General features: G+C 39.5%; 1 protein-coding gene across 1 annotated transcript in view; it reads left to right on the top strand.

The window, feature by feature from the left end:
• Nucleotides 1-22,659, top strand: part of THSD7B (thrombospondin type 1 domain containing 7B) — a 506,250-nt gene that overhangs the window by 215,825 nt on the left and 267,766 nt on the right. The window contains exons 6-7 of the mRNA XM_026647768.1: nucleotides 6,944-7,099; nucleotides 9,423-9,620. Of these exons, the coding sequence (XP_026503553.1) occupies nucleotides 6,944-7,099; nucleotides 9,423-9,620 (354 nt within the window). The remainder of the gene's footprint in view (nucleotides 1-6,943; nucleotides 7,100-9,422; nucleotides 9,621-22,659) is intronic.

Genomic DNA, 22,659 nt, shown 5'->3' on the forward strand with positions numbered 1-22,659 from the left:
TCGCCGTCCCGGGCCAATGGGGGCGGCGAGAAGCGGCGCGGGCGAGCGATGTGCTGGCCGCGGCTTCTTGCCACCCCCATTGGCCCGGGACGGCGAACCGCGGCCAGTGGGGGCCGCGATCGGCCGAACCCGCCGCGTCAGCAGGTAAATAAAACTGCCCGGCTCGCCAGGGTGCTTACCCTGGCGAGCCGCGTGCCAACGTTGCCGACCCCTGTGCTATATAAACACAGAACAAAAAGGTGGTCCCTTCCCCCAAAGAGTTTACAATTGTGATATGCTAAGGCCTTTATCCAAAAGTGCTCAGCATTGTTACTAGAAGCAATGTTTTCTGCCTAACTTCCAGATGTGATGAACTGCTCTGTGAGATGGATTGTGGCCACGTTTGTGGCTTCCACGGTGGAAAGAAGCCAATGTTGGTTGAATCTTTTCAGATCAATCTGAGAAGATTATTATCTCGGGCACTGTAACCAACCGTAGTGTTTTTGAAGGAAGACTTAATTAAACACTATGTCAAATGTATTGTGGTTTTTTGTGTGTGTCTATCATAGGACTTTTTTTTTTAAGTAAAAATGTAAAGGTGAATCCATTTATTTAAATACAACATCTTGATTCAACTTCTCACCAGAATGCAACTTCATTTCAAGAGTTGGCTGGAAAAAAACAATTCCATTTTGCAAAAAATTTTCAGGTTTTGAAATTTGTTTTCATTCCAAAGCAGAACAAAATCGAGACTTTTAGAAATTTTAATGGAAAAATTGAGAGCACAAGATCCAACAATAGCCTAGATAGCCTGGTGCTTAGGGCAGACACTGGGGATATGGAAAAGCCAGGTTCAAGTGCCTGCTTGGGTCTCCCACATCTCAGGTGAGTGCCCTAATCACTGAGTCTCTTCCAGGAGTATCTCTCTTGTTTGTTCTCTGTTAGAAATACCATCTTGGACCGGAGAAACTTTCCTGACAAAAAATTATTCAAAACCAATATGTTTCTGGAAAACATTTCAGTTTCAATTGAGAAAAGTTTTGTAAAAATTGTTTGACTAGCTCTATTTCTGACCATACTCTTTCTGTCTTTCTCTCCCTACCTGCCGCTGCCCCTATTTAGACAAAGAACACTACTGAACTATCTTGCCAACACACTGCTAGGGTCTTGTCTCCATAGACTTTGGCATCTATAGTATATTTTCTTAAACATCTATCCTCCATACACATGTGAAAGAAACTAAATTCTTAAATATCGTAAGTCATTTATTTTCCCTTATGGTACATAGCATAAGAATTTTGGTGGCAAATTCTGTTTTAAGTTACATCAGTGTAAATCCAGACTAATTACAGTGGAGTTTCTCTGGACTTACACCAACATAGGTTAGAACAGAATTTGACCTTTATCTCCAGTTTTTGAACTTATTCAAGCTTTTCTTTGTTCAAAACAGAATATATCCTATACGTCATATGGGCCTTTACATTTTTCCAGAGCAGCATCAAAACCTTTTGGGAGATCATATCCCTGTTTAGGCAGCTCTTGCTCTCTTTAAAAACAGTAAATGTTGCCCAAGGGGGTGTCATGCAATAGGATAAACACATATTTGTGTAAATGAGGAAGGGTATTAGCAGCCACTTTGGACTCGTTAGCCAGCTGGAACATATATAGGACTTGTACTGTATTTGAATTAGCACTAACCCTGTCCTATATTCAATGTGCACTACTCTTCAAATTCATGCCTATATTGGTAAAGCTTCAGGAAGGAAAAAAAATCAATTTATGACAAAGAAATTAGATTTTGGAGACTCAGATCTTTGAGTCCTGACCTTCCTGTCTTGTTTGTGAAAGTATTTGGAAAGAATAGGCTAGAATGTATTGGCTATAGGAAAATTTGATTCGTACCCGGGGAGAAAGATAACTGATGGTCAGCAGTGTCATGAAAGGATCTTTGTTTGCTAACTGCCTGGTGGTGCTGAAGCTGGATAATCCAGCATCTGGATTAGTGGATCCAATTCAGAGTAACCTTTTTCTCAGGTAAGAAACCAGCCCTTTCTTATCAAAAGGACCTGGTTTGAGAAGATGACGAAGAATGTACCGCCACAGTGTGAAATATATTCAAGCACGCCTGTGTCAAATCTGCATTGTTGGGATGTTGAGCTATTGATCTAACATTCTGTGAGCAGAATTTATAAGATTAAAGTCACATAACCGAATAATAAATATGTAACAGCTGGCTTCTTCAATGGAAACCCTTTAGAAGCAAGACTGAAAACAATTTTACGCAAATCTTTGGGGTGTAAAGCTGGCGTGCTTTAAATTTGTAATTCAGGATCTTAAGGGTTTAAATTCATGAGAGAAAGCAACCTATTTATCACAGAGGTATAACATTTTTAGTTCTCAGATGTCTGGGAGCTAGCTGAAGTGAAAGAAGCAGATTATATAGAAAACATTTTGAAGGTAAAATACTTAACTTTTTTAAAAAATGTGACTTGTTTCTCATGAAGGTATTTGATATGACATGTAATATTTACTCCATTATTACTGGTGCATTTATTTATAGGGCTGTTTATTATATGGTAAATAGTTAGTCTGTTTCACCCAATCAATTTGCATGAGACTGTAGATTTTAGTTCAGTTTCTTATCTTTGAAGTTTAAAAAAATCAAGTGCACATATTTATATTTTAGGGCCATTTATGCCACTGGAATATGCAAGTCATTCACAGCCCGGTGATAAGGGCATTATATTTTTGCTTATTATAAAAACAAAATGACTTAATTTCTCTTTGTTGACCAAACTGGAACATCCACAAAGAAAAGGACAGTCACAAAAAATGAAGTTTTACTTAGAATAAAAATATCCTAATTTTAAACCATTAGTGGAGGGCTAATCTCACACTGTTCCAAGGTTTGGTTCAGAGCCTTTCCTGAAGTGTATCCAAAACTTCTGGATTCCCTTCCCTTTCTTCTTCATGACTTCTCTGGCAATGTGACTTCCAAGTACATTGTGGCCTTTTCTCAAAGCTTTCTAGTATCCTATGACCCTTGCTTTTTTCTAACCAATCATCAACAAGCTACCTGCACACCCTCTCTTCCCATGGTCACCTTCATTGGTCCCCAGTATCCCTACTCCCTTAAGACTCTTCCGATAGATTCTCAACTGCATCCCTCCTACCTTCTGCTGGTCAGTCATAATACTTACAATAATAAGCACTATGCCCCATTGTAAATGTTTGCCAGATATATTTCTATTGTGGTAGCGCTGAGATGCACCAAGCAGGATTGGGACCACGTTGTACTAGGAGGTGAACAAACACAGGAAGACCTCTTTTCTCTTCCGAAAAGTTTATAATGTCACTTAATTCATGTAGCAGGACTTCCTGATTGTTCCTAAATATACTGAATCACTGTTGCTTCTGGCAACCTATTATTAACTTCTTTCCATGCTGAGATTAGCCTTTTATTTATACTATGAAGTAGTTTTCAGTTGATAATGGGACTTTACTTCTCACCTTGTGGCTTCCAATTTTTTTTAAATGCATAAAAAAATCCCTTTCTATCAGACACAGGATGCAGCAAGTTTCCTTAACAGTCTCATGTGAGGAGCTAGTATCCAAGCCATTTCTAAGCTAAAAAAAGATGATCCAGTTATCCTTTGCCCACTATTTTGTCATCGCTATCAAAACAGTGTCTTTCAGGCTGGAGACATATGTCTTGCCTTTACAGAAGTTGTGATTATTTGTTTCTATTGTATACTCATGTAGGTGTTTATATTGTAATTCAGTCTTCAATGATTTTCTCAACTAATTTCCTCTAGTACTGAAATAAGAGTCACTGGCCTATATTTCCTGGCGTCACCAATAACAACTTTTAAAAATGGATATTATCCCTATCTTGGCCTCTGGTAAATAACTCTATATGGTTCTGCCAAACATTAAATATATATTGACTTCTGTTGTGGTGGATATCAAGATGTATTGTCCTGAGAGGTGAATACTGGCTAAGGTGAAGGCAACGTTGAGATACTCCTTAAGGGACAATAAATCTTGACGTTGTCACATTGTTATGTGTGTTCGAAATAGGCTTGTCACTAGAAACTTCTCCGTTCTGGCCATGAATTTCTGAAATGTTTAGGTGTTCATTTTAAACTAACAATCTTAAGAGAGATGAAGTTAAAAGTCCAGGAGAAAGTATCATTTACCTTCTGGGAGGAGTGAAAAATAGTTTTGGGAAGACTTTCTGTAGTCAGGATGTGCATTCATTCTCTGATTGGTTAACATTTTATCTCAGTATTGCCTTGTGTGAATGTTAATAGTCGAAACTCCCTGCATCAGTGTGACTATATTTATTAGCCCAGAATTAATTTATATAAGTAACTGCTATAGAACTGGGCAGTGTTTCAAAGAGTTACAAGATTTGCATTCAATTGAGTTTTCAGGCTTATTCTACAGATCCAGAAGAACATCGGATTTTTAAAAATATGAACAAACATAATCTATAGTAAATGGGCTGCTATTTGATTCAGGGGCATTGACCCAGAAATTCTGAGAGGAAACACAAGTGTTAGCAAGCTGAAAATATGACATTTTTTTCCCAAACAAAGTAAATGCTTTATTTACAGTACAAGTGCAATTATCCAACAAGTTAGAAGGTGCAATAAACCCTGACCCTTCCAATACACAGAGGTCTGTCCATTTATCACAGCAATACACTGAATTCTCTCCCACTGACCCTTTGCAATAGAGCATCTTTGATCTAGGATGAACTATTTCTGCCTTGTAGGAAGTTGCATGTTTGCCAAATGACAAAACTCAATCAATGAAAAGAATCACAGAAAGAGACACTTTATTGTGACACTGAACAAAGAACTTTATTCAAATAAGGAAAACAGCATTATCCATAAAGGTACTCAGCCTCTTTTTCTCTGCTTTCCTGCAGAACCTTTACCCATCTCCTTCCTACCAGTTATCCTGCTACAGTTTTAAAGAAATACTACGTATGTAGTCAGACAAATAAAAGCAAATAAAGCTCTGCTGGAACTCAGAACAGGGTCAATGAATGAACTGCATCCTTGAACTAGTGGGAGCCACCTTTGAGTTTGGGGTTGTCTGCCAATCAGATGGCTAGACAAATGATGGAACTCTTTTACAGATGGTCAGTTCTCTATTAGAGTTCACCTGGCCTTCGTGTGGTAAAAGAAGCAGTGCTTTTACAGCCACCATGTCTAGTCGAAATGACTTAGTTCATTTAATACCGTAACGTGTTTATTAATGCAGCCTATTCCTTTTTGTTCTTATTTCTGAAATATTTCGTTAAAAGTTTTCATCTCTGCAATATGCAGTAACTACTGGCAGGAATTTGGAGGACTTTTTGACATTTGACCATATCCATGTGCATATTTCTAATTCATCAAGGTATTTTTAGAAATTATATATTCATACTCTAAATGTATGGATGATGGCTACCATTTTTATTTCAAAATAATGTCAAGAGATGCACAACATGGCTGAAATGAAAGTTATACTAGAATGGGATGTGACTTAATTCTTAGAGTTGACTCTGTGCCCTAAAACTTATTTGCTTTCATTTTTCCCAGTGTGTTACCAAAAATGATAAATTATTTTGCTAAACCTAGTGCTGAGGGGATATTAAGTAATGCAGGAAGCCTCTTGATAAAAAAAAAAGCCTTATGGTTAAAATTCTAATATTTATCTTACCCTTTCTGTCATTTGACTTTTGCAATCTGTAGAAAAGGTCTATTTATTTTAGCAGTAAGGTGAATTGGATTCCTGCCAGCTTGGTGTAGTCCCTAAATGAATATGTCAAAGGCAATATTGTTTTTCAGAAATCATTCAGAAAGCAGTCTTTTTAACATTAATACTATCTTTCATTAGTTTTGAATTAAATTTCATCTATTGCCATTTAATAGTACAGTTATATTGTAGAGTGCCTGAGGAGCAAGAGGTATGAATTCTGAGTCCATGACTTAGAATCTAAGTCGCTGCTCAGTGTTCCTGCATCTGAACTTGAAGTACTAGCATGAGAGAATCTTGTGCATTAATGTTTGCTGAGACAAGCACCAAAGCCTTCTGTAAAAGCAATTTAAGAACATGGATTCCTTTAAGCATAAAATGGTAGATCATCAGGAAGACACAAAGAAATGTTTGCTAATACATATAGCATATAGTTTTTGAAAACACTTTTCCAGTCAGTCCCATGGTCCCTTCATTGAATGTATTGTATGTAAATAGATCTGGGCCATATCGTCTTCCAAGATGGAGAGTCTGCTGGTATTGTGCAATCTATCCATCATGCACAGCCATGGAGATCTACATAATTGATGGTGTCAAGTATCAGAGGGGTAGCCGTGTTAGTCTGAATCTGTAAAAAGCAACAAAGGGTCCTGTGGCACCTTTAAGACTAACAGAAGTATTGGGAGCATAAGGGCAAGATTTGGAACAACAGTTGGAATTTAGTTAAACCAATGTGGTGCATGAGCTAGAGGAGAATGTAATTAATCACCTCATCACCATTGGTTTCTGCAGTATTAATAGCAGTAAAATGTAAACACATTTTTTTCCTCTATAGCAAGTAGACCTAACCTGAATATTCACAGGCCGTGGATCTGCTGAGTAAGGTGTGTCAATTGTACATAGTTACTTTTAGAGAGAAAATACAGCTGGTACTCTGATTCAGCAGTCCAGTCCTAGACTGGAAAGCCCTTAAGCATGTGCTTAACATAAGCCTGCATTTAACTGCTTTGCTGAATAGGGATGGACTTAAGCAATGCTTAAATATTTTGCTTTAGAACATAAAACACTATGGGTCAGGTAGGTTCTTTTTTGCTGCTTAATTAGAGCTAGCAGATTGGGTTTGCTCCAGGGAACAAATGCCAATAGTAAATTCAGAAGCTCTGTGACGTTTATATGAATGAAACTACAGTCCATAACTTTTTTTCCTGTTTAGTCACTAGGCCTGTTGACAAGAAACTATGTGTTGGCCCTGCTCCCTCTGCCTCCCAGCTGTGCAACGTTCCATGTTCTTCTGACTGTCTGGTTTTCTCCTGGTCTGCATGGGGACCCTGTGTTCATGAGAACTGCCAGGATCACCAGGGACGAAAAGGTGATTTAACTGTTTCTCTCATATGCTACAGCCTGTAATTAGGTCTGAATTAAACTAAACGCCAGCATGTTAGGATAGGAATTTAAAACAATTGGATCCAAATGTGGTTTCCTATTGAATTCCTTTGATATAAGTTGGAACCAACAGGTGGATCCTAGGGTAGAAGGTGGCCTTTGATGTTGTAGACTATTGTTCTTGAAAAATGTGTGAGATCCTCATCCCTACTCCAGCCCCTCCATGTTTGGTAAAAGGGCTAGAGAGACATAGAGGAGCTTTAAAAGTCTTCTGAGAACTGTCTCAAAAGTCCTGATGTAGGAGGCACGCTGGGTGTGGAGCTGGAAGGCGGGAGGGGAATGTCAGGCTCAGAGTTGCAGCATGTAGCAGTGTGGAGATTCCGGGCAGTGCTGCGGGCTCATAGGGCAGCCTGGGAAGACTGCTGCAATTTAGGCAGACATGAGAACCTGTCTAAATTATGCTGGGAGCAGCCCCCACCTCCAGGGTTGGGGGAGGTTGTTTAAAGCTACCTCAGCCCCACTTGCCCCTGGGCTGTGAGTTCTGTGCTGTGGCGGTGTGCAGCACAGAATCACCCCGTTAGTTTCTAAATGTATTCTCTATGTTAAGTATTTAAAGAATGGCCCTCATCAAGGCACACGCCAAGGGGCAAGTCTCCTCATTTGAAAATGTTGCCCAATGTTTTCAGAAAGTGGAATATTTGTAATTGTGAGTTTTCTAAGATGGTTAGAGTTGGTCTGAATGTGTCAAATAAAAAGGTCAAAAAAGGCCTTTTTGCAAAAATGGAAATGTTTGTAAAATCATTTCATTTAAAACAATTTCTTTTTGCTTGTTGGAAAGTGTTGAAAGCAACCACTGAAGCAAATTCTGCTCATAGTTCTTTGGCATGGTTTTCCTCATATTTTGTTTCTTGGCCATGGAGTTTTGTGGCCTCCAACCATGCTCTGTCCCATGTCCTCTGTCTGGGATGTTGGTGTAGTAGAGACTCAGAGGGAAGTGTGCTGTTTTCTGAATCACCAGCCCTACATTCTGCAGCACCAAATGTTTTTTCTCTAGAAGATTTCCATCCAGGTACGGACTTGCTTCCTCCAACTCTGTTGAGTCAATGAGTCCTAATGAGAACATTGCTTGATGCAGAATGGCTGAACACCAGGGTAAATCCACCAATTCAAACCATGGATATAGCTAGTTTATACTCTGTCATATCCAAAACAAACCCATGCTGAAAGACACTTACTTGCATACTAGCTCCACTATTGAATATAGCATCATGACTTTTGTTTTCATTCAAATGGCATTAAATTATGTACTCAGTTCTTTAATTATTTTTGTAACCTTTTTCTTCCAATATTAAATTTGAATCTCCCACTTTAAAAGGATGTTATTTTGAGGGGGTCCAATACGAATTATATATCTTCAAAAAGCAGAGTAATTATTTCTCAGTAAACTGGTCTTTTGTATCTCAGAACAAGATTTTTCAATCTCAGAGTCCCAGAAGGAGGTTAACTGTGGTTTAGATTTTGAATTACTTGTTTGGTTGTCTTTATCTTTTAAAAATTGTATTGTCATCATGACATATATAGTTCTTACTTTATGTCCATGTATTTGGACATATGTTTTACATCCAAGTTCAGTGAAAAGGCATGTATTGGATCAAATGGCAGTGGAATTGGGGGATGGGTTGTGGTGGAAATCAAGACTCCTGGAATTCTGCAACCAACATTAGGTTTGCAGTGACAAAACTGTAAATACAGAGAGATACATTCTGTCTTTTTTTTTTTTGCAAGGCCAGTGAGGTTGCAAATATTTAGAAGGCCTTATGAATAAGGCTAAGATTTAGCCATGGGTATTTTTAGTAAAAGTCATGGACAGGTCATGGGCAATAAAAATCCACGGCCCCGTGACCTGTCCATGGCTTGTACTATATACCCCTGTCTAAATCTTGAGTGTTCTGGGGGGCTCCGGGAGTACAGCTGCTGGACTGGAGGGGGGGGGTCTGGGGTGCCCGCTGGTGCTCGGGGGGCGGGGGAGTAAGCGCAGGGGGTGGCCTGGGACTGGCGCTGCCACCATTGCTGGTCGGGGGTGGCAGTGCTGGCTCAGGACTGCCACTGCTGGTGTGGTGGGAGGCAGTGTGGCTGGAATCTGTGACCTCTGACAGACTCGCAGCCTTACTTATGAACATTGCTATACTGTTTTTTATTAAAAATACAGTTTGAAATGCCTTAGAATTCCACATGCCCTATATATCAACGTTTGCAGGCAAAATATCTTAATACTGATGATAAAAAATTTCTCTGTTCTGTCTTTCTAGGATTTAGAATGAGACAAAGGCAGGTTATTATGGAACCCATTGGTATGTCTCAGAGTTGTCCACACTTAGTAGAATCTATTCCTTGTGAAGACCCAATGTGTTACCAGTGGGTCATTTCCGAAGGAGTCTGTGTACCTGATCATGGAAAATGTGGGCATGGAAATCGCATACTGACAGCCATATGCAAGAACAATAAAGGTAGGTGCAGCTAATTTTAAGTTGGTCACCTTTAAATGTGCATCTTGTTTTGTGTGTTCCTTTAAAATCTATTTTTGTTAAAGGGCAATTGCAAAGACTTATTATTATAGCAGTGTATTTAATTTAATGTGAAACACCAGATTTTGGAATGGGATCTGAGTTTCCCCAAAGTCTAGAGCTATTATTATCTGAGATTCTGGTTTGAGCCCATCTCTGATTAAAATGAAATGACTCACTGCCGCAAGTCATTTATTGGTGTTATGACTTTCACCCCTCCCTAAAGTAATATATTAGCAGTGTAATATTAAAGGCCTGATTCTGCCCATTTACTTCCTGCATTCATGTTTATAGTACTTATGCCAGTACTCTCATCGAGGTCAATAGGACTATTTGAATACGATTACTCAGCATGAGTAAGGGTGTCAGAATCAGGCTCTTTGCATTTCCACTAACGTAGCACTAAATTCTTTCACAAAAAATCTGGAATACTTTTCTCATCATAACAGCTGTTTAAGAGAGCATACTGAAGAAAGCTTAGATGTGCTGCCAAGATTAATTATGCTACAAGAATCTGATGTTATGTAAATGAAAAGATTTGTGCTGAGTAATACTGTATTTACTTGCCAGCAGTTTGAGACCGACCTTGTGTTCAGTTTACAACTTGTTAATAATGCATAAAGCACATATTTTATAGGAAGTTTACAAACAAGCAATGAGGGCTTATTTCTCATATGCAATTTGAAATGCAGCCAACAGTTTCATCAGTCTCGATAAGGTCAATGTTGTCAGATCTCTAGATTATATTACGTAAGGCATGATTTTGCAGCTCTTAATCACAGTAAGTTGTACTATCGGGTCAAAACTGGCAAAGTTTGGAACTTGCCAGTTTAATGCTATATCTGAGATGGAGATGATTCTTCCATTGCATAGTGTTTGAAGCCATTACAGGAAACAGTTCCAAGTCTATAACAAGTTGAGTTAATTGGCATGTGTTTAAGAATATGTTGAGAGATATGCTGCATTAGAACCTGATCAACAAATAAATAACAGCTGCTAATCTGCTGAAGAGCAAAGATCCCTTTGAAATATGTATGAATGTGTATGTGGCTTTTTTGTGTTCTTAGACTTAGTGGGCCAAATCCCCAGCTGCTGTAAATAGCTCCAGTGGAGTTAGGGGGTAGCTGAGTGTCTTCTAAGTGGTCTCTGGGGTGATGTGATAATAATTTAGGCTGAATTCTGCAGTGATGTGTGAGCAGGTGGATCCTTGAGCTGGTGTGGAACCACATTGAGGCTACCCACTGGTGCAACGGTTCACCTGTGTGCATCTTTTGGCAGGATTGGGGTCTTAAACTTGTGTTAACTTCAAACTCAGACAAAACGTGCAAGGTCACAAAGTCACAAACCCGGGGTGATCTCTGATCATGGCAACATGTTGCTCTGTAGTAATTATACATGCCGAGACATCCCAATTTTTACAGAAGCAGTTTCTCCTCCCTTGGTGTTCACACCTCAACTGCTAGCAGAGCACCTCACCCTCCCTGATTGAACTAACCTCGTTATCTCCACACTGATTTATACCTGCCTCTGGAGATTTCCATTACTGCATCTGAAGAAGTGAGGTTCTTACCCACGAAAGCTTATGCTCCCAATACTTCTGTTAGTCTCAAAGGTGCCACAGGACCCTCTGTTCCCAATTTTGGGGCATCCCTCTGCTGGTTTGTCCAACAAGAAATTGGAAGTTTCAGTGTAGTTTTTTCACTTTCAGTCATTCAGCTCATGATGAGCAACGTGGGAGGGTTTTTTTTGGTTCTGTCAGTTTTGCTTTCACGTTTACAGAGTGCTTTCCAGTTAGTCTCCTTGAGAATGGAAAAAATATATATATTCTGAATGTCTACTGGAAGGGAGAGAGTGATTGAAACCTTTCTTCTAGCATTGCAAGAGTAGCACAAAAATCCCTTTTGAATTTCAGCTGGGGATTTTGGACAGTTTCTTTGTCACTATAACTGAACATTTGTTTTGCTTGTCCAACCCTAATTTGGGAGATTTCACAAGACATACCATAGCTCATTTGACAGGTTGGAAACATTCATGGATGCTCTTTTAAAACCTTCCTCAATCTCTATTGCAGTAGAATTTATTTATCACAGAGTCCTAGAAATCAAAGTTGAAAAAAGGGCTGTTTGTCTTGTTCATCCTTCTACGAATCTACTTAATACCATTAATTGCTTTGGTTATAGTTTCCAGTCCTTCCACAGTGCTGTCTTAGGCAAAATTGCTATTGAAATCAATGGGCTCTTTGCCTAAATAAGAACTGTGGGACTGAGCATCAAAATTGCAGAGTCTTCAATGGGACTAGTAACTAAATTGAGCTCTGAAGAGGAAGTTGTGACAAATCACAAGGCACACCAGGTATGGCTGCAATAGCATAAAAGCAGTACTAATACTTAGAACTTACATAGTTGATACATGTTCAAAGCACTGCATTAACTATTGTCCTGTTGTAAACCTTTAGCGTAGCTGCTTCACATGCTGATAGGTTCATTAGTCTCAGCTGCCTTTTCGATGTCTGCTGCTGCATCCTGAAATCCAGTCACTTGTCTAGTTCTCTGATGCCAGTGTGCTATCCAATATTGACATCAGTATTCAGCACTGCATACACCTTCAGGATTGCTGACTTACTAAAGAGACAAAGAATAAATTATTTGGGCCCTGGAATGTTACAAAACCCTATTTCCTTGATGAATGTAATACCTCATTAACAATAAAGTTCAGGTTGTGACAGGTACATTGAATTTAGAATACTCTGGTGGTTCTGTGTATGCTTGCATACCCAATTTCTTCCTCTTGATATTAGTGCCAGCCTTTTCTCCATGGCCGTCTTTTTAATTATTACTATATGTCAGTTTATCTTTTTTAACATTTCAGGGACACTGTTCTGTCAACCCTTGCCCTGTTGGTAACTAATCTTGAAGAAACCACAAAAGTGACCATTAATATTTTCTGGAGTTCCAAATGTGTCCACATACCTAACCCCAAGTGTCTTGATTTTATAATATAGATTAAAAATATTAGAGTAATAATTCACTTTGATTTCAGCTGCAGTTGTGATCTATATACATTAATTTGCAATGCTCTTTCTTCAGGAACGGTAAAAATCTCCTTTTTCCTGTGACACTTCTAAAGGACTCTGGCGTAGGAAGGTCAAACTTAGCTATGAATCCTCATAGTTGTGTAAAGTAGCCATTTATTTGAGTACACAAGGTTTAGACAGAATGAGAACAGAGGGTTATTTCAGTGATGTATCTAAAGATTCCAGTGTTATAAGACAGTATCTTTTCTTAAGGGATACGTACCAATTTCAATCACATTCCATTTAATTGTATTTCCTCTGTAATTAGACTAGACATCTAGGATGTTTTTGTTTCTTAAATCTGCTATTCCAGGCAGAAGATGGCCATGTAATCCTGGTTTAGTGCCCCATAGCTCAGGATGTCCACGGAGGTTCTGTAACTAGCAGTCAGAGCCCATATCTTTATAATTTGCTCTGTAGTTTTTTTTTTCATGGCTCAGTTATGGTTAGAGTTGTGGAGAGTGTAGGAGGATTACAGAGTTCATAATCTCTGTTCATAATCATCTAATTATCTTGTGCTCTGCCTGTCAGTTTATTGGATGCATTTGTTGACTCTCATTTTATTCTTAGTTTGTAAACTATTTGGGACAGACCCTCTTTTTGCTGTTTGTGAAAACAATGCCTGGCACAATGAGGATGTGGAGGAGGGGAATCCTTGACTGATGCCCTGAAGCAATATTACAATACAAATAATATGAAGGATAAAAGGAAATAATTTGTGTAATGGAGAGGGATTTATACAAGATGTCTCATCCAAATAAAATGTTTCCATAAGTGGGTTTTTATTTAATTATTTAGCAGTTACTTCATTAGCAAGACACATTACTTAAAAGATCAGTGTGCAAAATGATAGGCAGGGGAAAGACAAGGAAAGCTTAAAGCCAACTGAGAAAAGATGCATGTGGTAGTATCGCAGATTAGATTATTAAATTGTATCCTTAGCAGATCTGGGTGTATAATTCAAAACAAGTAGTTTCTATGACGACTCAACCTTTTCTCTGTCCACAAATTATCTGTGAGCTGATCATGATTTTCTCTAATTTGTTGTTTGAAATTGCTCAACAAATAATTTCTATGAATAATTCTCAGTCTTTAACATTTTCCTGAGGAGTTTGTTGCCAGTATTTGATATTTGAACTCTTTTGATTGGACACACAGGTGAGAGAGTGTATTACTGTTCCCTGGTTGGATGAGAGTAACTCTTGAAATATTCACGTTCATTTTTTCTTTGCACAAATATGGTCTATTTGCCTAAAATTCACTTATTTCTGTGAATAGTTCCTGCCAGTAAATGTTCTTTCCTAAAATATTCTTGGTAAGTAGATACAAATACATGACCAACTCTTGTTTAAAAATACAAATAAATATTTGAGCAGTATTTTTTGCAAAATTCATATAGCTCTAGGTGGCTCTCCAGGTATTACTTGGTAGTGACATGTACACTTGAAAGTTGTAATGGCAAGAATGAATATTACATACAGTACCTAGAAGGAAACTCAAGATTGTAATAGGGTTGAGAGCAAGATCTGTATGTAAAAAGGTCAATCCAATTAGGAGGTTAAATTTGCGTGGCTTTGTACGAAATTTCCCTGTTTTTTCATTTAGATGCCAAGAAAAATTAATGTTGAAACACTGTTACTGTCTAAAGTTCAGATGGAGAGATGTGGGAACTGTCTTAATTATTAGTATATTCCCCCATCCATATTAAGCTGGCTTTTTTAAAAGCAATTGTAAACAGATTGAAGCAATATAAATGCTAAAGAGGAGCGCTGGAGTGTGATTTTAAGAAATGTATATTGTATTGCATGTAGGCTGTGAACAAACAAGGGCTGTGGTTGGTAGTTCATTCTAGTTTCTCTGTTACACACTTAAAATAAATGAAATGAAATAAAAAGCTTTCATAATATAACAAGTGTGACTCATGCAAATAATCTATCCGTTTTTTCAAGTATTTAAGAAATGTTAGCATCTTAAAATGATTGTAAGGAAGGGTGAATTAAAATAGTTTTTACAGTCCTATGGACTGAATCTTAGCTATCGGCAATGTCTATAAATTGATTATAAAATGTTTTTTTTTTTTTTTATTTTAAAGCCAATCAGTCAGTGTTCTGCTAGTCAGCAATCTGCTTTATTGTAATACCCATATAGTCATTTGTTAATTTGCTTTTTGCTGGTCCTATACCTAGCAAGAAAACAAATTACTAACAAAAGATTATTCTGTGATACTGAACCAAAATAAGTGTCTATGTGATCAAACAGAAGAAAAAATCTTTTGAAATAAATTAGCAAAAATCAGTAAATCTTGCATTAGTACTTTAGAAAGCAAACACTATTGTTCTGTGATTTCACTGGTTTAATATTTTCATACCATGTTTCTAGATACTAACTATAATCAAATAAGTATTATTTCTAGTTAGTGGTAAAACAAGAGAATGGAGGACATGAGAAATGTAGGACCGGATCGTATGCAGTGCTGAGCACTCTCAACACCTTTTCACGCTGCAGGTTGAGGCCCTTACTGATACTAGAGTTCTTTAAACTGTGTGGGACTCTGTAAAGATAATAGTCTAGAAATAGAACATGCTATTGTCCTTATTGTGGGAGCTGTCTTGGTGGCAGAACACTTTACTAAAGTATTCTCATTGAGGCTGATAATAGAATGAAAAACCAATTGGCTGCAAGCTACAATAATAACTTAAGCAAAGGGAGTTAGCAGCCGTAGATCTAGCTGTAATTATACCTGATGTCAACCCAAGGAACCTTAGCAGTGATAGATATGGGTCTGCACAAGCAACAGGAAAGAAGATTTATGAAAATCAATTCTTGCTGTGTGAAAAATGAATCATTATCATCATTTTAACTGTGTTACTTTGGGCTGATTTAAACAATTTTGTGCTTCTAACACTAGCGTTTTAAAGACAGGGCTCGGGAGTCTTTACAGGGGCTGGTGAATGCAAGAAGCATACAAAACAGGAATATTCTTTAGAGTTTGTTTATTTGCTAAGCATTCCATGCTGGTTTTCATAATGACCATTTTTAAATGTATTAATCCTATTGGTAGGTTTGCTTTTTAGAAGGAATCCATTTAATACTTCAAATGGTTCCAGTCACGCATAGGTTAAATATGATAATTTCCTTTTATTTAACCATATTTTCTTTTAGAAACAATGCTTTGGGGTTTTACACAGTGCTTGGAACTGGAAAGCATTGGTATCATTCCAGCTCCCCCTGGCAGTTTGAGTTATCAGACCTTAAAATCACAACATTCTGATTACTATCTTGATATTTCTGTCCCATTCCCCCACTTTATTGTTGTCACACTGGGATTAAGGCAATGCAGGGCTCCAGACACACCATGTGACAGGCCCCTATGGCTCCACTACTGTAGCCCTGAACAGTGATCTTGCCCCTTGCTTGGAGCGGCAGGCAGTGGTGTGGAGGCATCCTTCTAACATGAGGAGCAGCAGCAAGGATCCCGTCTGTCACTCAGAGAGGCAAGTGTTTAGCAGCAGGGAGGCTCACCCTGGTATCTTGGAAAGGTGGTCCAGGCCCACTGCACTCTTCCTCTCCTGCCATACAGAGTCCTCTGTTGGGATGTATTGGTGAGCCCCACCTCAGTGCAATGGGTCTTGGGGCTTGTCTACACTACCGCGGTAGTTCGACGGCTGGCAATCGAACTTCCGGGTTCGATTTATCGCGTCTGGTGTGGACGCGATAATTCGAACCAGGAAGTGCTCGCCGTCGACTGCGGTACTCCACGTCAGCGAGAGGAGTACCGCGGAGTCGACGGGGGAGCCTGCCTGCCGTGTGTGGACCGCGTCTGAACCGCGGTAAATTCGAACTAAGGTATGTCGACTTCAGCTACGTTATTCACGTAGCTGAAGTTGCGTACCTTACTTCGACTTGGGGTGTTAGTGTAGACCAGGCCTTGGAGTCAGCACTTTGTTGAGATTCATCAAGAAGTTTGCCCCTCTCAGAGCTTTTTTTTCCAGGCTATCTACAGACTTAGGCAAACTCCACTACATCAGTTACACTCACAATCACGAGGGATAAAAACATACTTTCTTTTTTAAAACGAAAAATTAAATTTAAAATATGTAAATGTAAGCTCAAATTCAAGATCTGTTGCCCTAGGTATGGACCAATAGTAGTTATACCCCAATGCAGCCTTAAATTATTGTTCTTGTTCTCTTTCTCACATATATGTACATGCTCACTTTAACTGTGAGGTGATTTTAGCAGCCAATAATCTCATACACTGCCACAGTCGGGGTTAAGGCTATACCATTTGAAAGCTGAGATTCCAAATTGCTATTAGCTCTACCAGTTCTTGAGAAAGCAATCACTGAAATCCTGTTGAAATTCAAGTGGGGACTGAAGGGAAGCACGGTAATCAAAGTGATGTCATTTTAAGATCCAATATTGTGCTCTGCCAGGACTTAAAAGGAATACACTATACCAGAAATGAGTAAATAAATAATTTTTGGCTCAGTGCTGGTGTTTTGGGGGGAGGGAGGGGGTTTTTTTTCAGCTGATACCATTTCTTGCATTTGAACTGAATTCACAAATAGTTTTGGTGCCTGAAAAAATGCATTTTTCGGCAAATTTATTATTAGCCGAAAAAATTTCACCCTACTCTAATCTATACCACTGGAAGGCTGGGGACTCTTTGGGGTGGCATACTAATTGTGATGTTAGCTATATAACTATATATCTTTATTTCCTATACGCCGCAACTTTCAACCTCTAAGAACTATTGCCTATAGAGACAGCCAGCCATGTGTGTTCAGTTTGGTATAGGCTGCCACAAAAAGATGTGCACCCTCATGGAGATTTTATACTTCTTTCTTGTCTCTGGTTAATCTAAAATAATTCATTTAGACAGAAAAAAGTTTGTGAATGGAAAAATATATAACTAATACTTATAAAGCTTTCAAAATTATTTTGAGATCCTCAGGTAAAAGATGCTGTAAGTACAAAGTATTTTATTTATTCCTTGTTTGATGCATGTAGTTAACAATTTTACTAGGGGTTCTGATTTAATATGAATCTTTTCCTAGCCCAAGCCCTTATTAATGTTGTGAAGAATTCATTTTGAATTCTCCCATTGCTAATGGATTATTGGCAGTGTACTAAGTTGCAGTTTCTGTTTAATTTCTCAGAGAAGTTGCATCCGAAGAAGTGGGTTGTAGCCCACGAAAGCTTATGCTCTAATAAATTTGTTAGTCTCTAAGGTGCCACAAGTACTCCTGTTCTTTTTGCGGATACAGACTAACACGGCTGCTACTCTGAAATCAGGGAAGTTGATTTACTCTGTTCAACGTATTGAACGTGAGTTGTAAATTTGTTGCCTTCCTGGCTTATGGCTAAGTAAATTCTTAAATCTTAGGGAACAGTGGTACGCCTAGATTCCAGCTGATCCTATAAAAAAGAGCAGCATAACCTCACATTTTGATCATTCGTCCTCTTAGAAAATGAACCATGAAATAAATTATTTTGTTGTAAAATTAATATAATGTGCTCATTTTTTGATGCAACATGGAAATGAACCAATCATGGACATAACCTTAAAACAGGGAATGGGGCAAATCAGATTTCCAGATCTACCTATATATTAAGCAATGGGAGGGGGACTAAATTTACTAAAGAGAACAGATAAAGTGCTGTACCACTAATGATAAGGGATAAATGGGAAAAAAATTGAGATAAAAGTTATATGGTTAAGGACTAGGAGCTGTTGTCTTTGGTTAAAGGAACTCTATAAAGCACTATGGTAACATACATAAGCCAGTAAGTGAACACTTCAATCTCCCTGGTCATTCTATTACAGATTTAAAAGTCACTATCATTGAACAAAAAAACTTCAGAAACAGACTTCAAAGAGAAACAGCAGAACTAAAATTCATTTGCAAATTTAACACCATTAATCTGGGCTTGAATAGGGACTGGGAGTGGCTGGCTCATTACAGAAGCAGCTTTTCCTCTCCTGGAATTGACACCTCCTCATCCATTATTGGGAGTGGACTACATCCACCCTGATTGAATTGGCCCTGTCAACACTGGTTCTCCACTTGCGAAGTAACTCCCTGCTTTCCATGTGTCAGTATATAATGCCTGCATCTGTAACTTTCATTCTATGCATCCGAAGAAGTGAGGTTTTTACCCACGAAAGCTTATGCCCAAATAAATCTGTTAGCCTTTAAGGTGCCACCAGACTCCTTGTTGTTTTTGTAGATACAGACTAACACGGCTACCACCTGATACTCTATAAAGCACTGAGACTCAAAAAGAGCCCTCTAAGCTTTATTGATCTTGTTTGTACTGTATGAGCATTAACACAGCAGCTACTCTCAGTGAAAGTTTTACCTGAATAAGGACAGATGAAAAACTGAGGGTATGTCTATGCTTTGAGCTGGGGTGTGATTCCCAGCTTGAGGAGACATACCTGCACTAGTGTTAACAGAGCCAGCATGATAAAAATAGAGTGACAATGCGAGCAGCACGAGGGGGCAAGTACATAGCTAGCATCTTTGACGGGTATGTACTGAAGCAGCTAGCCCTTCCCCCCACTTGTGCTGCCACAGCCATACTTATTTTTACCACACCAGCTCAGTTAGAGCTGGTGTGAGTATGTTTCCTCAAGCTGGAAATTACACCCCCAGCTAAAAGAGTAGACATACCCTGAGAGCCTCGTGATCCATTACATGAGTTATTCAAGTGTAGAACAGCCGAGCCCTTGTGAGGGGGAGGTCCCGGACAATTGAAAAAAGGCAAATATAGTGCCCATCTTTTAAAAAGGGAAGAAGGAGAATCCAGGGAACTACAGATTGGTTAGCCTCACCTCAGTCCCTGGAAAAATCATGGAGCAGGTCCTCAAGGAATCCATTTTGAAGCAGTTGGAGGAGAGGAAGGTGATCAGGAACAGTCAACATGGATTCACCAAGGACAAGTCATGCCTGACCAACCTTATTGCCTTCTATGGTGAGATAACTGGCTCTGTGGATATGGGGAAAGCAGTGGACGTGGTATATCTTGACTTTAGCTAAGCTTTTGATATGGTCTCCCACAGTATTCTTACCAGCAAGTTAAAAAGGTATGGATTGGATGAATGGACTATAAGGTGGTTAGAAAGCTGGCTGGATCGTCGGGCTCAATGGGTAGTGATCAACGGCTCGATGTCTAGTTGGCAGCCAGTATCAAGCGGAGTACCCTGGGGTTGGTTCTGGGGCCGATTTTGTTCAACATCTTTATTAATGATCTGGATGATGGGATGGATTGCACCCTCAGCAAGTTCGCGGATGACACTAAGCTGGGGGGAGAGGTAGATACATTGGACGGTAGGGATAGGGTCCAGAGTGACCTAGACAAATTGGAGGATTGGGCCAAAAGAAATCTGATGCGGTTCAACAAGGACAAGTGCAGAGTCCTGCACTTAGGACGGAAGAATCCCATGCACTGCTACAGGTTGGGGACAAACTGGCTCAGAGGCAGTTCTGCAGAAAAGTACCTGGGGATTACAGTGGACAAGGAGCTGGATCTGAGTCAACAGTGTGCCCTTGTTGCCAATAAGACTAACGACATATTGGGCTGCATTAGTAGGAGCATTGCCAGCAGATTGAGGGAAGTGATTATTCCACTCTATTTGACACTGGTGAGGCCACATCTGGAGGATTGCGGCCAGTTTTGGACCCCCCACTACAGAAAGGATGTGAACAAAATGGAGAGAGTCCAGGGGAGGGCAATAAAAATGATTAGGAGTCTGGGGCCCATGACTTATGAGGAGAGGCTGAGGAAATTGGGCTAATTTAGTCTGCAGAAGAGAAGAGTGAGGGGGGATTTGATAGCAGCCTTCAACTACCTGAAGGGGGGTTCTAAAGAAGATGGAACTAGGCTGTTCTCAGTGGTAGCAGATGACAGAACAAGGAGCAATGGTCTCAAATTGCAGTGGGGGAGGTCTAGGGTGGATATTAAGAAAAACTATTTCACTAGGAGGGTGGTGAAGGCCTGGAAAGTGTTACCTAGGGAAGTGGTGGAATCTCCATCCTTGGAGGTTTTTAAGTCCCGGCTTGACAAAGCCCTGGCTGGGATTATTTAATTGGGATTAGTCCTGCTTTCAGCAGGGGGTTGGACTAGATCTCCTGAGGTCTCGTCCAACCCTAATCTTCTATGATTCTATGAATTTAAACTATAGGAGATTATTTGGAATTCTTCCTGGGGAGAGGGGAAACGCTCACTATTTTATAAACCACTGGAAACAAAGATCCTGAAAGCGAGACTTTGGAGTCTATCAGTAAATAGATGGACTCTTTTGATTCAAAGGTGTGTAAAGTTAGACTCTCCAAATAATTTGGAGAGACCCCATGGTCCCCAAAAATAAACACAGCAAACAGCATATAACCACCTAGTCAACCATAAATTCTTGATGCCTTTAGCCCAGTTAACACACCCTGAAAATATTTCTGAATGACTTAGAATAATTTTAGTTAACCATGAACTGGAACTAGGACTGTAAATATTAGACTAGAGCTCTGTTTAGCAGTGACTGTACTTGCTAATTCATTTTAAAATCACAGCTAACTATATCTATATCTATATCAAAGCTCTAAATAGTGAACACAAACTAATGTATAGAAACAAAACTATTTCTGCCTGCCCCACACTCTGATATGCTTCTCAAATCCTGGCTCCGAAAAGGAGGGAAATCTCTTTTTCCACTTGTGGCCATGTGGGATACTAGATTATAACCAGAGTAATCTATTGCAGTGTGGCAACAAGGGCTCTGAGTGGTCCTCGAATAAGGAGTTGAAGTACATGACAGCTGAGCTGCTTTTGCATTCATGGCAGACTGACCTGCCTTTGACCAGGCTGTCCTATTAGATGTAGCATAGCTCTGAGTTAGTGGGTGGTATTGGTCTCATCCAGCCCAAGCTCAGTAAAATTACTACTATTGCATATATTTTGTAGTTCTCTTTGCAAGCATCCAGGAGCCAGATTATAGATTATGTACTGCTTTAGATGGGGAACAGAACCATCATTTATTCAAGTGAATGGATAAATTCAAAGCCCTCACAGCGCTATTCTGAAACTGATGCTTATGTAAAGAATTCAGACCCATTTTAGAATTTTTCAGGGACGGGCGAGTTGCTGTAAAGTAAGGGCAGTGGTATAACATGGTAACACAAACACGTCTATTTTATGAGCATTTTAATAATCTTTACTCATATAAGAGGACTGGCAAACATGGTTCACTTGCTTGGGAAGACAGCTGTTCAGAAACTCTAAATAATTTATGTAGTGATTATGCTTGCATACATAAATATCAGGTGGTAGATATGCACCTTGAAGTCAGGCATGTCGCAGCAAAATTCAGGCTAAATCATGGCTGTGCTTTTTCCAGTTGTGGCATATGCTTTCAGTGTGGGATGGTGGGGCTCTTTCCTCCACCTTTATGGCAACCACAAAGAAGGCAGGCAGGATGTAGACCCAGCATTATTTTTTAGTACTCGGCTATTCGGCTGGCAGATGTTGTGGATGGTGATCTTGGATTCAAAAGGGACAGGCAGGCTGATTAGGGATGAGGCCAAGGCCCATGGTCCCTGTGCTCTATATCAGCAGGTATGAGGGCCACTGGTGAGGTGCTCCTCACCAAGTGCCCCTTGAAGTATTCTACCTAAGCCTGCCCGGCATAGCCAGAATGCCTCAGAGCACTGTCACGTGACAGCTAAAGTTCCTCATTCCCTTAGCTCTTCAGAGAGGAGCAAGGTTGTAACTTGGCCCTTAGTATTCTACTGTAGTTAATGGCCCCCAACCACTTCAAAGACAGTTTCTAGATCCTCAGATGATCTCAGCTGTTATAATGGAGCATATGGAGAAAGGCAGTCTATTCTGTAGCAATGTTTCAAACCACAG

Source organism: Terrapene carolina, unplaced genomic scaffold, assembly GCF_002925995.2.
Source record: "Terrapene carolina triunguis isolate 2854851 unplaced genomic scaffold, T_m_triunguis-2.0 Scaffold62, whole genome shotgun sequence".
NCBI lineage: Eukaryota > Metazoa > Chordata > Testudines > Emydidae > Terrapene > Terrapene triunguis.